Source organism: Pelodiscus sinensis, chromosome 7 (assembly GCF_052426305.1).
Source record: "Pelodiscus sinensis isolate ZL-2025 chromosome 7, ASM5242630v1, whole genome shotgun sequence".
Lineage (NCBI taxonomy): Eukaryota > Metazoa > Chordata > Testudines > Trionychidae > Pelodiscus > Pelodiscus sinensis.
The window spans coordinates 38,941,375-38,961,554 of record NC_143058.1 but is presented as its reverse complement, the minus strand read 5'-3'; the positions used below and the strand labels follow the sequence as shown (position 1 = coordinate 38,961,554).

The 20,180-nt window shown below is 37.9% G+C and overlaps 1 protein-coding gene across 2 annotated transcripts in view; it reads right to left on the bottom strand.

The window, feature by feature from the left end:
- Window positions 1-498: 498 nt before the first annotated feature.
- The window catches only part of CSRNP3 (cysteine and serine rich nuclear protein 3), a 79,262-nt gene continuing 59,580 nt past the window's right edge, over window positions 499-20,180 (bottom strand). Inside the window, exons 4-5 of one of the 2 annotated variants that reach the window (XM_006124795.5) lie at window positions 14,481-14,777; window positions 499-12,669 (exon numbers count right to left, since the gene is read on the bottom strand). In XM_006124795.5, coding sequence (XP_006124857.2) covers window positions 11,641-12,669; window positions 14,481-14,777 — 1,326 coding nt within the window. In that variant the 3' untranslated portion in view covers window positions 499-11,640. The remainder of the gene's footprint in view (window positions 12,670-14,480; window positions 14,778-20,180) is intronic. The other variant, XM_006124796.5, reaches the window with a different exon arrangement.

The following is a 20,180-nucleotide window of genomic DNA, read 5'->3' as shown; positions in this document are numbered from 1 at the left end:
TTAACGTCATGGTCTGTTTGGCATTTGAAACCATGACTCAGCACAAGCAGAAAACAGCGGGAGGAACTGAAACAAAAAAGCACAGGCACTTTTACTACCAGTGCCTGAGTTAGGCACATTTTCCTTTTCTATGAAACCTGTTGAGGATGTGGGAAGTGGTTCAAAGCAGAAGCACAATGAGATAAGTTAGCACTTTGGCATTAATTCAGATGGAGACTGAGGAGTAGGGATAGTAATTAACGTGTCTTGACTATAGTGGCAAGATCTAGAGTACAATTAATTACAGTTCATGGAAGAGCATGCTGCAGACCAGTAACAGATATTAATTCTTTTGAATAATGCCTGCTATGATAAAATGTTTCATAAAAATGTTTTCTGAAAAGGCCTTTATAGCAGATTTTACTGGATAACAATACTGAATCTTTCAATTAACAGTCATTTTAAATTTTATAAAATCAGATACATAGGTGACTTGTTATGATTTAAAAATATGCAACTCAAATTAGTTTCAATATTCTAAACATAATAATAGAATAACCAGAGAAATGTGATTGTTAAAATGCTTATGACAAAAATATAAACTCCCTTAAGGGGCTAGGTTGGTTAGTTTTAGTTTGCAGAATAATTAGGCAAAATGCTGAAAGTTTAACACTGCCACTTACCTACTCATCTATTTGAAATGTCTGATGTATAAAATTACTGCAATTTGGCCAACAGAGGGAGCTATTGCAAAATTATTTCCAGCAGCATTTGGAAAATCTTCCTCATCCTAAACAAAACTGGCATAACAAAAAGTTACCAGGATAATAAGACCAGCTGCATCACATAATTTCTCTTTCTGCCCATTTTAATTAGCATATGTGCTACTGTTTACTAAGAAGCATATATACCAAATATGGCATTCCAGCTCATTTCTTTACATTTAAAGTTTTCTTACTCTAAAGTTTTAAAAACAACTCATGAAAACATGCATTCAGAATGAATGGAAAAGATAGGGGGGATTCTAAAATTCCTTATGCTGTTCCTCCTGATTGGAGAGGAGATATAGCACTAACCAGGGCACCAGTAGATATGGCAAGGGCATGTTTACACTTGTCATTTAAAGTGGAAAAAGTCCCTTTTTTGTGCAAAAAATGTGAGAGTATCTACACTTTTCAATGACCCTTTTGCAGTAAAATTGAGCAGAAACCATCAAACTCAAAAAGGAAACCATCTCTAAGACAGCCATATAGCTCTTACTGGGGTTGCTTTTGCGGTGATATGCAAGTGAAGACACGTTCTTATGGTTTTAGAACTTTTAGCTTTCACAAGATATATCACAGTGTCTAGCTATCACCTCTGCTGCTAGGTAAACAAACATCTGCCCCTTCCCCTGGAAAGGCCCAGGAACTTTGAAACTCCCCTCCCTATTTTCTTGACAAATGCTCACTTACCATCTGGCCAGATGACACTGTCTGCTCCATGGAACAATCAGTCCCATTTAGAGCAATGCTGACCTAGTGCAGCTGATCAGTGTCTGTGGAGAGGGGGCTGTGCAGGGATGCAGGATGCCCTGCAATCACCCTTCCGTTCCCAGGAGAGATGCACTGTGGGATAGCTGCCCTCCAGTGCTGCTCTCATCAGTAATGGAAGGTCTGTGAACGACCACATTCTCTGACATCTGTTACCTAAAGTGAGTACACAAACGAACACTTTTCTTTTACCAACTTCCTAGTACTGGTGAAATTGACAGTGCAAACACTCTGCAAGTGTAGATATAGTCTTAGAAATAAGATGCACATTGAAAAATGGCAGTAGTTGATGTAATGCAGAAACCTGTTTTACTGTGTTGCAAACAAATGGACAATATATATTGTACAATATATAATAAAAATACAGGCGAATACGAGAATACGAGTGCCACTGATAAACAAAAAGAAACCTTAATGTTAAGACTTAAAATGCTAACTTTATATAATATATACATTGCAGTAATAAGCCACAATAAATACATCAATTTCCATATCATTCATAATAAATAATGAAAATATAAATACAGAAGAATACAGTTAATTTGAATAAATTATTACAACATAAGGTCCAGGTTAAGTTCTGTTGAATGTTATTGTAGCTTATATTTCCCTTTGGCATCTTTGATTTTACAATGTATAAAGCAAAGGAAATCAATCTAGGAAATATGTAACTCATCATGAATGTATAATGTTCAATCTATGTATTTTGATTTTAAGATGAATTTTCTTGCCATTCACACCATAGTTTGAAAACAACAGTCCAATAAATAATGTTGATTTACTGTTGAAATCCTCATGATTTTAGCATGTATGACCAGTTATAATGGAAATTAAAATATTTTAATTACATTGTAACTATTTTTCTCAAAAAATGTTAGTAATTATATACAATTTTTAAATCAACGGGTGTAATTATACTGTTTTACACTGCGATTCCTATTGTATTTAATATCTGAATGAGTTATATCTGTCTGAAGGACAAAACTCAAAATGCTTTTGAACCTGTGATTTTAAAATAATCTTATTAGCATACTATCTTTCCATCGCCAATTGTGAGCTCACAGAGTTTCAGAAGCACCTTTAATATTCTTATACATACATTGCTAAATCTTTTAAAATATATGATGAAATTAGACAATATAAACTTTACATAGCTGATACTTTTTGAACCAACCAAAGGTATTTTTAGCATGAAAAATGTCTATATAATAAATGCTGAATGACTTTTATTACAAAATTGATATACTCTATCAGTTTTAAGTGAAAACATATCAAAATAACAAAGTGCCATGTTCTATATTAACAGGTTAACCAGTACATATGTATTAATAATTTTATTTTCAAAAGCCTATTACACCAGAAATGCAATTAACTAAAATAAAGCAGATCAATTTTACTAAGACACTATTACAGGCTGAGGCTGTTAGTAAAACAGATTTGTAATCTACAGATTTTGACTAATTCTGCACTTGTTAAATGTCTAGCGCTTATTTTACATCAAACACTTTTAAAACATTTTTCACAAACTACACTTCAGACATACTTCCATAGAAGTGTCTACAGTCAGTCAATTAAAAGAAGGGCCCAGTTATGGGCATTATATATATAATAATATATATATAATAATATATAAACACAAAAAAGTCTTGCTGTTTTATGAACAGTCACACTTCTTTTTGTGAACCACACTTCTTATTTTTAAATAGTTACACACAAAATTATCCCAATAGTTCTAGTACTTTTGTGCAGAACAATGTGAAAATCAAGAACAATGGCACATGTTCACATCACAGCAAGATTTTTTTGTTGTTGTTTTAAGAGAAGCAGCTGGCAGTGCACACAAAAATATAACCCTGTTGAGAAGCTTAAAACTCCATGTTTAGTCTGCATATTAAAGACTTGCTTGTGGGTGGGTGGTTTCACAAAAACTCTATGCATACCAAAAGGTCTGGCTTTTACCCATAGTCCAAAATAAAACTGCACATTTCAGTAATCCAGAAAATATTAAAAGGCTCAGGAGCCTATGGAAATTAGATGTCCCACTAGCATTTATTTTTTTACTGGGATTTGAATGCCTCTCTCCCTTAGTCTCCCCACCTAAGTCACTATTCAGGAGGACCTATATTTCTTCCTTACATGTACAGGTCATGTTAAGAATATTAGACCAGGGTACTGAGGAGCTGTGTTAACTAATTCAGTGTTAAACAAGACCTTTCAGTCTGTATACACAGGGACAAGCTCAGTTTCAGAATGGTTGTGATTAAACCTATTATTTCAATGATGTCTGCACATGACTAGCAGTCATGTTAAAAATGTCTTTTTCCTGCGTATACCGGCTGCAAAATTGTGTTTAACATGTTAGTTAACACAACCCCTATCCTGTTCTAAGCCAATATAATTTTGAGTGAAGACAGACTTCTGGTACCTGTAGTGGGGCCCTTTTCACCTTAGTTTTGCCCTTTTTATGAAACTTTTCCTTTGCCATCAGGATAACAAAAAAAAAAAAATCCACATCAGGGCAGATGCATTCGCTGGATGCATGGCTAAGATTGAAGCCATGTTTGTCAATATATATTCCATTATTCCTCCAGACACTATAGAAAACTACTGAGGCTTTCCTCAGTAGCACACAGTCAACCTGTGGAACTCCTTGCCAGAGGATGCGGTGAAAGCATTTAACAGGGTTCAAAAAAGAGCTAGATAGATTCATGGAGGTTAGGTCCATCAATGGTTATTAGCCAGGATGGGTAGGAATGGTGTCCCTAGCCTGTTTCTCTAAAAGTGGGTGACGAGGGATCACATGAGGATTACCTCCCAGGATTCTGGGCTGGATGGACCTTTGGTCTGACCCAGTATGGATATTCTTATGTTCTTAGGCTGCTGTGGAAACCTTTTATGGAGGCATCGGAAAGAGGGGAGAGAAGTACTTACACTAAATGCAGGGCAGCATGTTCTTTTCATTTTCTTGTTGACTTGTTACCACATGAGGCTCAACAAAAGCATCTGTTGAACAATTTAACAGACTCAGTCGTTGCTGAATCCTAAGTAAAAATGATTATACAAGCTGGGCCTACTTGAGAAACTAGAGATTTTCCATCTGAGAAGCCAATTTGAAAAGCATCCAGAGTGGGGCTCTTTATTCTCAAAGATCAATCAACAGTGTCCCCTCTGCCACTAGGCATCCTGATGCACCATCTACTAATCTTGGGTACCCCAGAAAACTAACTCAATATGCCTTTTAACTTTCTTTTTTCAGAGAGCTGTACCTCATTTTAGACACACATTTCAGCTCTTCCTTAATGTAAAACTTCATCTCAAAGCAAAACTTTTTCAGGGAAAATACAAACAGAGCAAAATTACAAAGTATCAAATTCTTCAGAACTTGCATGAAGAGGTGAAAGCAACTTACGTTTCTTACAGAAACTGTCCTATCGCAACCCAGGTCCCAGGTCCCAGCTCTTTAAATAGTTCCCTGTTGGCCTTTGCTGCAGCTCAGCCAGCTCTTGCTGGAGCTGTACACTGGGGTGCCCCCCCCCCCCATCCCTTACTTTCACCGCTGCTTGTGCACCAGCTGAACTAGTTGTTTCCATAGTAAAGACCATAATGTAGGTTGCTTGAGAGACAGGGAACTCCAGCAGCTCCCATGATGAGAGTTTAAAACCATTCCTTCTTCCCAGATAACATTGTTAGTTACCTGAGGCACATTACTACCAAGTAAAATAGAAGTTGCCTTCTGATCCTGAGGGAAAAAAAATCTTGAAAATCCATGGAGAGCTCTTAGACTTTATATACTCTATTTTCTTAACTAATCAAGAAAACTTGTTCCTTAATCATAACTTTCTTGCTTTGGATTGCACACCTCTTAAAGAAAAAAAGAGAATTGTTAATTAGCATGTCAACTGATCACTGGGTAGCAAAACTAAACAAAGTGCATTTTTTAAAAAAGGATGTTGGAAACTTTGAGAATTTAAGAAACAATTTAATAGTAGTTCTCTACTATTAATTGTAAAAAAATACTGCTCAGACTTTATATTTTAGAAATAAATTCTATGGACTATAGTATCATCTGAGTTAAGTCTACCATTTATTCCTATTAATATTTTACATCAAATGATTTGCAAGCACAATAACGGCTATATTTAACTCTTTGGCCCCACCAGGGGAGCTGCACATCCCTGACTAAGACCTGAGGATTTTGGCTTTTTTTATCATCCCCATGGTATTCAGCCTTCAGCCCTGAATGATCCAGGAAATGAAACAATTAGAGCAACAATCAAGCCCAGGTCACAAGGTCTCAATGTAGAGCACTATCATTAACCCATCTTTATTCAGCAGATTCTCTTAAATCAGAACAGTAGGCCAGATTGTCTCTCTCCTTCTAGCTCTGAGTAAGGGGTGGTACAGTGCAGAGCAGTGCAGGAAAAGAATTGAGCCAGAGTCATAATTATTACCCTGACTGGCTCTTCCCTTGCTTCAGTGAGGCAGGAATCTGCTAGTGATCCATACCAGTAGCATATGACTTCCTCCTTTGCCCTGGCCCAGATATGCTGGGCAGTGTATTGGGGTGAAAAAGCAGAGTCAAGACTCAGTACTATCACCCCCATTTTACAAGAGGGAAACCGAAGCACATAGTAACATAACTTATCCAAAGCCACGTAACAAGCCAGTGGCGGAGCTAAGAATAGAATGTAGGGTCGCTTAAATCCCAGTCCAGTGCTCTGCTACGCAATGCTGCCTCCCACAATGCCAAACACAACTTTAAATATTAAAAACCATGGCAAAATAAACTCTCTGGCTTGCTGAGATCTTTATGTAACCTATAACAAACAGGTTTGGTTTACTGAAGAGTCTTTTCCCAGCTGAGTGTTGTGTGAATGTACTTCTCAAGACATGTGATGAAGCAGGCCACACAAAATTAAATAGAGATTTTGGGCCCTAATCTATTAGCATTTCAGTGAGCAACAAAATCATGAATACTAGGCATTTTGTAGCATGTTATTACAAACAGTATTATGACATTTAAAGAAACTCAGACCTCTCTAACAAATCACTGGGAGGACTGAGCCAAATATAACTATTAATAAACAGGTTTCTTGAAACAATAGATTTGCAGGTGTGAATGTTGTTTGTTGATAACTGATCACAACTCGACCTCAGGCAAATGTAAAAGGTACAAATAGAACTACTATTGTTAGAACTCAACAAAGAATTAGTAATTTTAAATGGCAGTCTTTATCAATAATAATTTTAAATAATAAATTTATTCAACTGTCCAACACGCAATCAGAGATTTTCTATGAAAAACAATAACATGTTAGATAACTTGCATTTTTCCCCCTGGACAATTCTCTTTTTAAGTGAATGTTCCAGGCACCATGAGCTCCTTGCAAGCAACTTCAATTGCCATAATTCTGCCAGCAAATTTCTAGCTTCACATTTACCTTCAGTTAAAGCTTAGTAAGCAAACTAGTTGGTTGTATCTTCCAAGAGAGGCAAGCTTTACTTCATTGGGGGAAAAATGCAGTCAGGTCTATGTGCTGTTTTTACTGATCTCCAGTGTGCAAATTCTTTTGTTATACAAGGAAATGTTTTAGGGTTACTAGTGCATAAATCGTTAGGAGGAAGAAAGAGTACTAGGAACACATTTCCAAAAAAAGCATTGTCCCCAGGTTACAGATTACCTGTAGTGTTTTTGTCACTGTGCTGGTGCCAGGATATTGCTGAGACAAAGTAGGTGAAGGAATATCTTTTATTGGACCAATTTCTGTTGGTGAGAGAGACAAGCTTTTGACCTGTACAGAGCTCCTCTTCAGGACAGTTCTTCAGCACATTAGGAAGAGCTTTGTTTAGCCCAAAAGCTTGTCTCTTTCACCAACAGAAGTTGGTTCAATAACTATCAATACCTCACCCACCTTGTCTCAGTTTTCAGAATAACTTTCAAAACTATCCTGTTCTTTGTGAATGAGTAATACCGGATATCATGTACCTTATGGATGTAAAGCTTTTAAAGCACAAACAAGGAATGGAGCCCAAGTATTAATGTAAATGTGTCAACAAATGACATGCCAAATCTACAGAAGACACACATGGCTATTTGTAATTTAACACCATTGAAATAAGGTTCACAAAAGTGAAACCAACACAAGAAATATATTACTTAATTAACTGAGCAGTAGGGCATTATCTTCCCCATTATGTCTTATTAGAGGGTAGCCAAGGGAAGGAGATTGAAAAGCACTCGCAAATCCCAAGGTTTACCAAACTACTAAACAGAGCTTTTCCTTAAGTCACTGGTTTTCAAGCTTTTTTCATGTGCGGACTCCTAAAAAATTTCAAATGAAGGTGCAGATCCCTCTGGAAATCTTACAGTCTGTGAATAGCTTAGGGGTTCATGAACCACAGGCTAAAAAGCAGTGCCTTAAGCCAATAGCATCTTTTCCTCCAAATTAAACATTAAAGGATGACAAAGTGGAAGTATTCTTGACTCACCTCTGATTTCTAAGGCCTGATCTACACTTTAAAAGTTTGCTAGCCCAGCTACATGTGAGTTGATTACTTTTTCTACCTGTAACTGACAAAGCTATGTCACAAAAGCCCTTTCCAGTGTAGACAAGGCTTTGGACTCTGGGCAAAAGGCAAGCGAGATCTGTTTGGAATGTGCATGGTGGTAAAATCATGAGAGCAAAGTCTGACTAGAGAAGTGCTGGGGGTGAGAGAGTTGACCAAAGCAGTGCTGGTATTTGCAAAACAATGTAATCATGTATAATTAAAGGAAGTTAAAAACTGCCATACTATCTTTACGCCAGATACTATAACCTCTGACTCCTCATAATTGCTCCCAACTTTAGTTGTGGAAAATAGGATAGCAAACATTTCTTCAATTACCTCCCTGTCCCCATGTCTCTTGTTGCTTGTCTTCTGAGACTATAAACATAGCTCCTGCCACAAGAGTTTATTTCTAATCCAGGTTGAACTATAATCCGGATTATAATCTAGATTTCCCTTGTCTGGGCTTCCCAAATCTATAATCTGAACTTCCCTTGTCCGGCAACATCTGTGGTCAGGCATTTGTGGGTGCTGGAGGGCTGGAGAACTCAGGGGGGAAAGCCAGAGGCTTTGCACTCACTAACCCTTCCCCTCCCTTGCAGAAATTGTGCCACAAATAGCTGATTTGCAAAATTCAAGTTCAAAGAGGGAGGAGAGGAAAAGTGGGCCGAGGGGGACGGAGTGCTTGGGGAAGTGGCTTGAGGATGTGGAATCCCTTGGCAGGCAGCCAGGGCCTGGGAGTGCAGCTTGGTGGTGAAGCAGCACAGGCTGAGAGCTCTGCTGCCAGCCATGGGGCTACCCAGCCACCCCACCTCTTCCCCTAAGTGCCTCCTATCCCTGCTCCATCAATGCTGTTTCCTGTGCTGCTATAACCAGTGGCCCAGCCAGGGCTCCCCAGCCCTGTGTTCTCCAGCTGGCTCCCGCTCCAGCCTCTGGGTATCTTTGGTTCAGCAATATCCATGGCCCTGCTAGACCACAGATGTTCCCAGACAAGAGAGTCCCAGATTTAGGAGGCGCAATCTGTAATAGTAGCTGTTACGTTACAGCTTTTTGAGATGTGTTTTACATAATTACTTCTCTATGTGGAAAGTTACAGACTAAGAAAATAATTTCTCCATAATTTGCTCCATAACAGGGCAAATAATGAAGTTAAAAATCTTTTTTTTAACCTGAACATAATCCATTGGTTAAATGTGCATAATTATGTCTCCTGCTAGTGGCCAATACACATTGAAATTAAGAATCTGTTACAGCTAGAGGTTTGTGCTTTTGTGGCTGCTGTGGCTTGTGCCAGATTTCCATGATGTGTAAACATCTGCCTAGCCAGTGATTTGTTACAGACACTCTATAAATTATGAGAGCCCTGTTATGACACAACTTAATACTCTTTATCAAATGTGTCAAATTATGATTCTCTTTGAAAATAAAGAAAACTGTTTGAGGCATAAAAGCTAAGAACACCTATCTTAACTGAGTATGCACCCTTGGGGGAAGAAAAGAAGTCTCTGCAGCAAACAAGAGGAACAGATGAATTGCTAGAATGGCTACTATAGACAGCAAATCAAAGTGGGCTGCACTTTCCCAGGAGATAGGAAGTATGCCATTCTTTTTCAATCAGAGCTTATATCTCAAAGGAATACCAGTGAAGGCATTCATGAATCAATGTGGGAACAAATAAACAAAACAACTCCCTTATGTTATGTGGAAAATTATCAAAATATTTTGCCAATTTAGTGTAAAAAAAACTCACCTGAAATGGTGTGCAAAGGATTCATAAAAAAGAGCCATTAAGTCACAACATTTTTTCAGAGAACATCTTTTTAGCATGGTAATTTTCCTACCTAGAATAGTGCAGCTGACATTATAAAGAGCCACTCAGTAGAAGAGTAATTGGTACAGTGTTGGAATCTACAATATGCTTACATCCATACCCCTAAAACAACTAAATTTGACAGAGATAAATATTAAACAGCAGATGATGTAATTTGACAGAAAATAAATTGTTTCAAACTAACAGACATAAAATGATACTTCAACATTGGCAGAAGGACAAAAATATCAAAACAGTGTCACTGTCCTATTGTACAGTATTTTGAAATAAGGTAATGCACAGTGAGGTATATCTAACAAAGGTGCAGGAAATGAACTGCTGAAAGTTTTTCTTCAGAAAAACAAAGTTCATATAATTCAAAGGTTGGCATGTAGATTGTGTTGTATTTCTTACTGACCCTTTTAAAAAGTAAAAAAGAAAATCAGGTAACAATGGATGATGGGTGCAAGGCATTAGAATTTACCTACAAATAAAACTTCAAATAAAACTTCTGACACTAGAATCCTAGTTGAATGTACAGATTCTGGTACTAATACTGTTATTATCAGCATAATTAAATGACTTCGTACTTTTAGGGTTTGATCAAAAACCCACTGACTGACTTCAATGGGCTCTGGATCAGGCTGTTATTTTGTACAGATTGCTAAATACATAGAAAAAACTTAAATTGTTTTCCATGTTTCATTTGACCTAACAGACTCACACTGCTCTTCCTAATTACTTATATAAGCATCCATAAACTGGCTTGGGAAAACTTATAACTGTTTTATTACAATGAATTTAAGATGCCTGTCTATTATATAGATCTCACAATCTGGAGCTATGGCATATCTCCGAAATAGTTCACAGTTCTCACAACTAATGAGGTACTGCAAAATGGCACTAAAGTGCATTAGTAAGCTGAATATTTGTGGGACTAAAAGGTGCTGTGCAAGTTTATAAATTACTGCTTTGTCCTTATACACAACATCAAATTTTCTGTAGGTGGAGTTAACTGTGGGTTGTCATTGATTCAAACATTAAAAGACGATTGTCCTATCTTTCACCTTTATACAAAATATAAATGCCCCTTACCAACAGATCTGTCTGTCAAAAACAGTAAAAACAGATCCAGTAATTTTAAAGTATATATTTTAAGATCAGTTGCTAGGAGAAGTTATAAAAGTGTATATGGTATGCCAGATAAAATTTACGTGGGCATGCTCTGCAGAACTAGCTATGGATCTTCAATTCAAATGAACGTTCTGTTCATTTTTATCAGACATGAGTACTTAACTACCATAAATAAAATACAGTACAGAACACTTAAACCTTTTTCATACATTAATTACTTTTACATAAAAAGTCACTATCTTTTTCAGATATGTTGAAAATTTAGGACTCTTAACACGATTATTTCAAAGTATCATTTAACAATCTTGCACAGGCCCAACAATCAAAACCACAAAGCTTTGATTCAGATAGCTTGGCAGATTTCACACAGTGTGACAGGTAGGCTACTTTGAAATATGTACATATTTTTAATTTATACATTTTCTATCAAAAGACAGCTTGATTTCTGCTTTTAATCTTTACATGAACTGTTTTTGTGCAATGTCACGGCCATGTTGCTTGAAAGAAAAAAACAATGTGTCTGGAACATTAACCACAGTCCAAGATTTCTTAGTCCACAGCTTAAAAAATTATGATTCTAGGAAATCCAATTGGAGTGCATTTAAATAAAGGGATTCAGTCCTAGAATATCTTAATAAATTAAACAGGTACTGTTTCCACTACAGATGATTTGATACACTCTTCATGCAGTCTGCTCTTTTCCGAAAGGCTTATAGAGTTCTCAGCAGCTTGCTCTGGTATGTGACTATCACCATTCAAAGCTGAAACAAATCCATCTTGAGAGGTACTTTTCAAGTATGAGTGAAATTCCACTTGAGGGTGGCTTGGCCTATGTTCAGTGTATAAACTATTACATGGAACACTGTTATCACTTTCCGAAGAGGAGCAGCATACTATCACAGAGGGGTTTGCAGAAGGATAATGAGAACTGCTGTAACTTTCATCTGATTGCCGTGTGTAGTTAACAAACTGCTCTGAAGTCATATTATAAGGCACCAGAGAAAGACTACTATTTTTAACCATGTCCCTTTCTGAATAGGTCTCAGCGATCTGGTTATTACTGCCAGGGACATGGTTCTCTATTTGGTAATACAGTGTTGAAGAGTTAGCATAGTATGAGGCATTTTTAGAGTGGCTTTCGTGCACTGCAGTTCCATCAGAATAGCAAAGGACAGAAGGAAGAGGCACCACATCGGCATGGGACCCCAAGCCTTCCACAAATTCATCTGCTTTTTCTTCCTCCTCCTCCTCCTCATCCTCATCATCGGATTCACTGGGTGCTAAACTTGTACTAGAATCTGTAACTCCACTACAAAAGCTACTACCATCTTCTTCCTCCTCCTCCTCCTCTTCCCCAGGACAATCCAAATCTTCAGCAGACTGCAGGTGCATCACTGCAGCCTGAGGGTCAGCGTCAATCTCAAAATTCTCTGCAAGTGAATATTCTACTGTGTGGGGTGCTGTACTCATAGAACTAGTGTGAGCACTTACCTCAGTGTGGCAACCATTCAGTGGAGTGACTGGCTGCTCTCTATTTTTCTCCAATTCAAGCTTCATTATTGTATGCAAAAAGTGAGTCCGTACACGGATGGGGTTAAATTCAATTCTACCTGCTGTATTGCTGCACCCTTCTTTAGTGCAACCACATGGAAAAGACATACGATCCACCTTTTAAAAAGAGAATACAGATTAACAATATGTACAATAAAACCAATGAAGCAACAGAAACTAGAGACAAGAAGTTGGGGAAAATGCACAGTACAATGAGATTCATTTGGGGAAAATGCATAATACAATCTATATGGAAAAAAATTAATCAAAGAACAGAAATTCACAAGGAAGGAGAATGCTAAAAAACAATAATATCGTTTAAAAACTCAGAAAGTTAGATATTGATTTACAATGCAGTGTAATAGAAAAAAAAGACAATTTCAGGTGTCATACATCACAAGGAGAATGAATGCATAAATTATTTATCTTGTCTACCACTCTGCTATGACCATACCTGAAATACAATGTTAATTTCTGGGGCCTCATTACCATAAAGAAACTGATAAACTTAGATGGAAATCAGATGAAAGGAACAAAAACAATTAATGATTATTTATGAGGCAACTGCTTGTTCAGAAAGGGTTTTTTTTTCAAAATGAAATATAAATAGCTTGACAATACAATAACCAAGAGGAAAAATGACTACAGAAGTTGAAAACTGAAATTGGGCCCTATTTTAAATGAGGCTTCAGTCAACTGTGGATGCACTATTGTAGATACAATTAACTATAGGGTGAAATAAGAGAATTTAGATATCTAATTACTGGCTTGGAGCCACAAATCAGATACTGCAAAAGCGGCGAGGAGTCCTGTGGCAGCTTATAGACTAACCAAAGTGTTGGAGAATAATCTTTCGCATGCATGCATCTGACGAAGTGGGTCTTTGCCCATGAAAGCTTATGCTCCAACACTTCGGTTAGTCTATAAGCTGCCACAGGACTCTTTGCCGCATTTGCAGATTCAGACTAACACGGCTACCCCTCTGAAATCAGATACTGTAATTAGATGCCTAAATTCTATCATTTTCACCTACCTGAAAGCAAATGAAGGTATAAAATTAGAGATCCCTAAAGTGACTCTAGTTCATCCCCTTTGTCAAAAAAGAACTGAAAACAATCTGAATAACCAAATGAGTAAAACACCTGAGGGTAGTAGAATGAGTTTAGGCAGGTTTAAGAAATTATGAAAAGGAAAACTTAGAGAAATGTAATGTTAGTGAGATCTATTGCGCTGTAGACTAGTGATCCAACAGAACTGGTGGAAGCCTCCTTGATTAGCACATTTAACATTAACCTGTAGAAACCACTAGGATATATTAGGGAATACATTAGGGAATACATTTTTGATAAATGTATTCAGAGAGACAGACTAATACTAATGGTCCAGCTCTAATATTTTTGTTACTATCATGTGTGAATTGGAAGACAATAAAAGATGCTTCATTTACTGATTCTTACTCTGAATTTGGACTTTAATATTTGATTCAAAACTGCTTGCAATTTTAAATGCAGAAACATACAATCTGAAGTAACTGCACAATTATACTCAAGAAGGGAAGATAAACAGTATTTCTAACATAAAAATTAATATAATATCTTTCATGAAAGCTACAGTATTATAGGTTAGGTAAGTCCTCTATTGGATCTGTTGAATATTCGGTTACAGGCCCCCAGAAGAACATGAGGAGCTGAGTATTTGTACTCAGAGAGGAAAAATACCATTTATTGCAAGTCTTTTTCAAACTAATCGCAATAAAAAATATATTAAAAGGGCTAGATTTATCTTTAGTTACCTTTGTGTCAGGGGAATTGTGTTACTAGTTTTGAAACCCACAAATTTCAGCACTTAGTAATTCTTTACCCATAATCCCTCTGTTATGGGTTGTTTATACCCTGCTAGTAAGGACTGTCTGTAATATAGATCTTTACCTGACATTTTATGCCTGCAAGGCTGCAAGTACAAGTTTCTGGATCACAGAACACTCGGCAGTCACAGCCACAATCCTCTCTGGAGAGGCGGATAGCCCGCAGCTCGTGTTTTTCTTCCACATCAATCTTTTTTACTCCAGAGGCTCGCAGCAATGCCCTTCGTTTTTTTGTTGGTAGGGGTTGTAGAAAGAAATATTCATCTACTTCTGTGTTGTCTAAATCAATATCATCATCAGAAATATCATCAAGTGTTAGAGTATTAGCATCTTCAGATTCCACTGTACCATTCTTTGTCATCTACGATACAAAGCAGTTAACACACTATTTAGACTATACACTTCCTGAAACTCAAACTTTTAATAAGAGCAAAGTAACTGTAATTTATTTGTCTGCAAGTGAACTATAAGAACACTACGAATGTAAAGTATTATACATGGTTCTGTAAAACTGACATTCAGTAAGTCAAGGATTCTTAACTGATTTATTTCAGATGTCATTCCTTTCTGAATTGTCATGGAAAAACAAAGAAATAATTGAGAGTTCAGATTTTCACCTCTATTTGCAAAATATGGAAAAAAACATTAATAATATTATCCCCCCAATATTGCTAGGAGTTGCCATTTTAAAATTATTTGTCAGTGCTTCATGATGACAGAAAAATGCAGGGCAGGGATTAACTAAAACCAATGGACAACACTAATTTTAGGATAAATATGCCCTTCTGTGTATAGGCAATACAATCATGGCTGAAATCACGACAGCTATTCACAAACTAATCTGTCTTTGAAGGAATAATAATTTCTCTATCGGTGGAGTAAAAATGGAGAAACACACCAGAAACTACTACTATGCACTGTGTTGTTGTCATTTGAGATACGAGGAAAACATTATCAGAATTAAAATTTGGATGCAAAGTACATGTACTCAGAGAAATGTCAAAGAATATATTACCATGCTTCACATTTAGGAACACAGGGATTACTGTATAGGAACACAGATTAGTGTACTAGCTCAGATACAAGGTCCATCTAGTCCAGTATCCTACCCTAGCAGTAGCCAATCCCTGAAAATTTAGAACAGGGATCTCAAACTCCTGGCCTGTGGACCATCTATAGGTTGGAGCATACAGGCAGTCCCCGGGTTACGTACAAGATAGGGACTGTAGGTTTGTTCTTAAGTTGAATCTGTATGTAAGTCAGAACTGGCGTCCAGATTCAGCCGCTGCTGAAACTGATCAGTTTCAACAGCGGCTGAATCTGGAGGCCAGTTCTGACTTACATACAGATTCAACTTAAGAACCCCAGGCATCCCCAAGTCTGCAGACCAGGGGGACGGGGAGCAGAGCTGAGCAGAGCAAAGCGGCGGAACACGCGGCCAGCGGACAGCCCAGACACGTCTGCAGACCAGGGGGACGGAGAGCAGAGCAGAGCAAAGCCGCGGAGTACGCGGCCAGCTGACAGCCCAGACGGGTCTGGGCTGTCCGCTGCCCGCGTGTTCCGCCGCTTTGCTTCCTCTCCCTGGTCTGCTGGAGACCAGGGAGAGGGAGGGCCCTGTTCGTAACTGCGGATCCGACATAAGACGGATCCGCGTAACTCGGGGACTGCCTGTATTTACAATCTGGTCTGGGAGACAGTGGCCTGAGGGGTAGGGTACCTGTCCCCATCCCCTAAACCCCGCCTCTTCCTGGCAATTCCTCACCCCATGCACCCCGTCCCCTGAGGGATGCAACCTCAGGGATTACCAGGGAAGGAGGGGCCTGGTGCGGGGCAGCAGCTGGGTTCCCCTGTGTATTCCCTGCAGTGGATATGCTCTAGCCCGTAGACTGCCATGAGCCATGAGTTTGAGACTCTGATTTAGAAGAAGGTGCAAGAATCCTGCAATATACAAATTTACAGTGATCAACCCCTGTGATTTGGTTCTGATCTATAATAGTATAATAGGGTAAATTCTGAAGCATGAGATTTAAGCCCCTTCAAAAAAATTTAACATAATTAATTGTAACAGCTCTGGATATTATCATTAACTATATAAATGTTCAATCCCTTTTTGAAGCTTCCTAAATCCTAAGCCTCAATGGCAGTGAGCTTCACAATCTAATTACAGATTGTGTGGAAAAGCATTTCATCCATTTTGAATTTGTCATCTTTTAATTTCATTGCATATGCCTCTGTTCATATGGAGGACATGGAAATAATCTTTTTTACTGACCTATAAAACACTGAGCAGCCTGATGACAGGGGGAGGAAGGGGCAGGGATAAAGGGGACAACTTCCCAGGGCAAGAGGATTTAAAAGGACCCAGGGCTCCTGGCGCTGCAAAATTACAATTGTGGCCGGGAGCCTCAGGCCTATTAAATGGCTGTTGGAGCACCATGCAGCATGCTCTGGTGGCACTGGAAAGGTAGCCCCAGCACTGGCTCTTCTGCCCAAGGCTCCACTCCTTCCAGGAGTGCAGAGTTCCCCCCCACACCTGGGTCAGGCTCTAATACTGTGCAATATGTGGAAGGAAAGCTAAAGTTACAGTAGTAGAGTCCAGGGGTACCTTTGGACACAGATACACTGAAGTCCTTGCTTACATGAAGATACCACTGTCTTCAATGAGAGTTTTGCATTAGTAAAAGCTGAGTAAGAACTTCAGTATTTGGCCTTTTGAGGAATACCTTCAATTTAAACAATGTTCCCTCTAATTTTTTCCATCCACATGTGGATTTTTTCCATCTACGTACAGAATATTTTTATGTGCATCAAGGCATGTGCAAATGTGCACACCCTCCTGCCCAATGGAAACACAAAACCTGGCTGAATTTCTCAGCTTACAGGGAGCACTGGGTTTGAATACAACTGTATACATTCAAGGAGAATGGTGCAAGGCACAGGGATAAATATATTAAATTTCTGTTTTTTTCTGAATTATATTTGCCTCTGAGAACTCGGTTATACAAAGACTCAAGAAACCATGCTACATCCTTTAGGATGGAGAAGTATTGTTTAGACCCTCAGAATTCTTCATGATATTCTGTTGCTTTCTAATGTATCTTCTTTCTCTCCTTAATATATTGTTTTAGAATAAGATGGCAGGACTTAACATGGCCATCCAAATATTGCTTTTTAATATACTAGCACACTTTGTCTTAAATTTATAGCACCCCAATCCAGCAAACACTACCACATCTGAATAAGTGAACCTCATGTGAAAGCACTGGGCCAGATTCCCTCTTCTAGCCAAGGTGCCTGGAGCTGTGTCTAGACTATACCTCTCTGTCGACAGAGATATGTACATTAGGTGTGTCGAAATTGCTAATGAGGCAGGGATTTAACTATCCCGTGCTTCATTAGCATAAACATGGCCACCACTTTTTTTTTTTTAAGCGGAGCTTTTTCCAAAAAATGGCACTCTAGATGCGGATCTTTTGAAAAATAAACTCTTTTTCGAAAGATCCTGTATTCCTCAAAAAATGAGGTTTATAGGATCTTTTGAAAAAGGGTTTATTTTTCGAAAGAGCCACGTTTAGACTGCCTTTTTTTCAAAAAAGCTCCATTTCGGAAAAAAGCGGCAGCCATATTTATGCTAATGAAGCATGGGATATTTAAATCCCTGCCCCTTTAGCAATTTCAACATGCCTAATCTACATCTAATCTCTCTGTCGACAGAGAGGTGTAGTCAAGATGTACCCTAGGATTGCAAGGGAAAAGATGGCTTTAATTCACCTTAATATATCCTGGATCCAAGGTCCAGCCCAGCTCTTTTGACAGATGCAACATCTGCTTGTCTTCCCACAATCCGAAGGTAGGGATGGACTAATTTCCTTGTTCTGTGATGAAGCTTGCTGCTTAATTATCCCTATCAGAGAGTACTTTTCTGGAACTCATAAAAATACTTCTGAATAGACAAGTATTTGACTTGAGTGGACCAAATGGCAAGTATTTAAAAACATTTCCCGAAGGAGGGCACATCTGGATCCCACAGAACACTTGAACATTCCTTCAAATTTCAAGCTAAACAAATTGAGTGGTACGCTACTGAGACATTCAATATTGTTTTACAAAGCATAAATATTTTCTGCAGGTATAGTAATAAAAATTTATTTTGTCAAGTGAGGCTTCATTTATTATTGTTATGATTTTTTTTGTTTCATTGGAAACCAAATGCATACATTCCCAGTCTTCAACCTTCCTACGTATAACAATACAGGTGTATTGATTTACACTAGTAGAGGATCAGTGCCCATATCTCTGAATTTGTGAATTCTATAGGTTTAATTCCTCACCTAATGTCACATTTTATTTTTCTATTAAGAAAACACTGAATGTAAAGGAGGCTATTTTGATCACACATTCACCAATATAAACCGTTTTGTTTGGATTTATTATTTCAGATCTTTGAATACACAATGTGAGAAATCAATAGGCAAATTCAGGGCCAAATCCTGAGATGCTCATTCCAATTTTACTCAGATAAAATCTCAAGCCTTGTCCATATTAGCTTATTATGTACTGCCACAGGAGCATGCTTGAGTAAAGACTTAGTTAAAATCAGCATGAGGACCTCAAGATTGTCACACACTAACTTTATCTGACTTTTTTTATCCATAAGAAAATACATATTCAAATAAATGGCTGCACTTTTGTTATAAAAACAGATAGTATTCATCCTTTTCTGCTCAACCTGCTATCACTTTTGAATTTTTGTTCCATGTATTTGAATAAATACTTAAATTCCCAGGCAGTACATGTGCTTCAAATTCTGTTTTTTTAAATATATATGTAGTAAAATTACCACTGTTGCTTAGATTGTCTCCCCTTTCTACCACTTAATCCTGATATCTCTCTTACTAACTGTACCTTTTTTTACATACTGTATAAAGAAGCAGTCCTGTATGATATCCATATAAGTACTGCTGCATTTATTTACTATATGCTCTGCTTCATCTGAGGTACCTTAAATCTCCCATTTATGTCAACAATTTGTCCTTTGCACAAATGTCTGGATTATAGCTAATATTTCATGCCATTGTTCAAAGAGTCTCTAGAGTGAATTCCTATCAAGAGTTTACTGTCTTTCTAGTCTCCAGTCTTGAGTACTAACAATCACAGATGTTAAAGACCGAAATGATCTGACAGATTATTCAGCCATTTCATTGCAAACTCAGGATTAAAGCAATTCCCTGCCCCCAACAAGGAACTGACTCCCAATTCCTGACTGGCAGGTGGTCATACTTACTATTGTACAAATAAGGAGACATTTTCCTTTGTATACAGTAATATGTTATCTGTTAATATTTCATCAGTATCTGTACCACTTGAACTTCTATTACAACACAGTATTTCTTTCAATTTCCAATGTATTTTGTCTTTTATAATCAAACTGCAACATTCAGAGATTAATACTCACTGGCTGCGTCTAGACTGGCAAGTTTTTCCACAAAAGCAGCTGCTTTTACGGAAAAACTTGCCAGCTGTCTACACTGGGCCACTTGAATTTCCGCAAGAACACTGACGATCTCATGTAAGAGTGTCAGTGTTCTTGCGGAAATGCTATGCTGCTCCCATTCAGGCAAAAGCCCTTTTCTGGAAATGCTGAAAACTGTGTTGCGCAAAAAAGCCCCGATGGTGAAAATGGCGATCGGGGCTTTCTTGTGCAAAACCGCATCTAGATTGGCACGGACACTTCTCCGCAAAAAGTGCTTTTGTACAAAAGCAT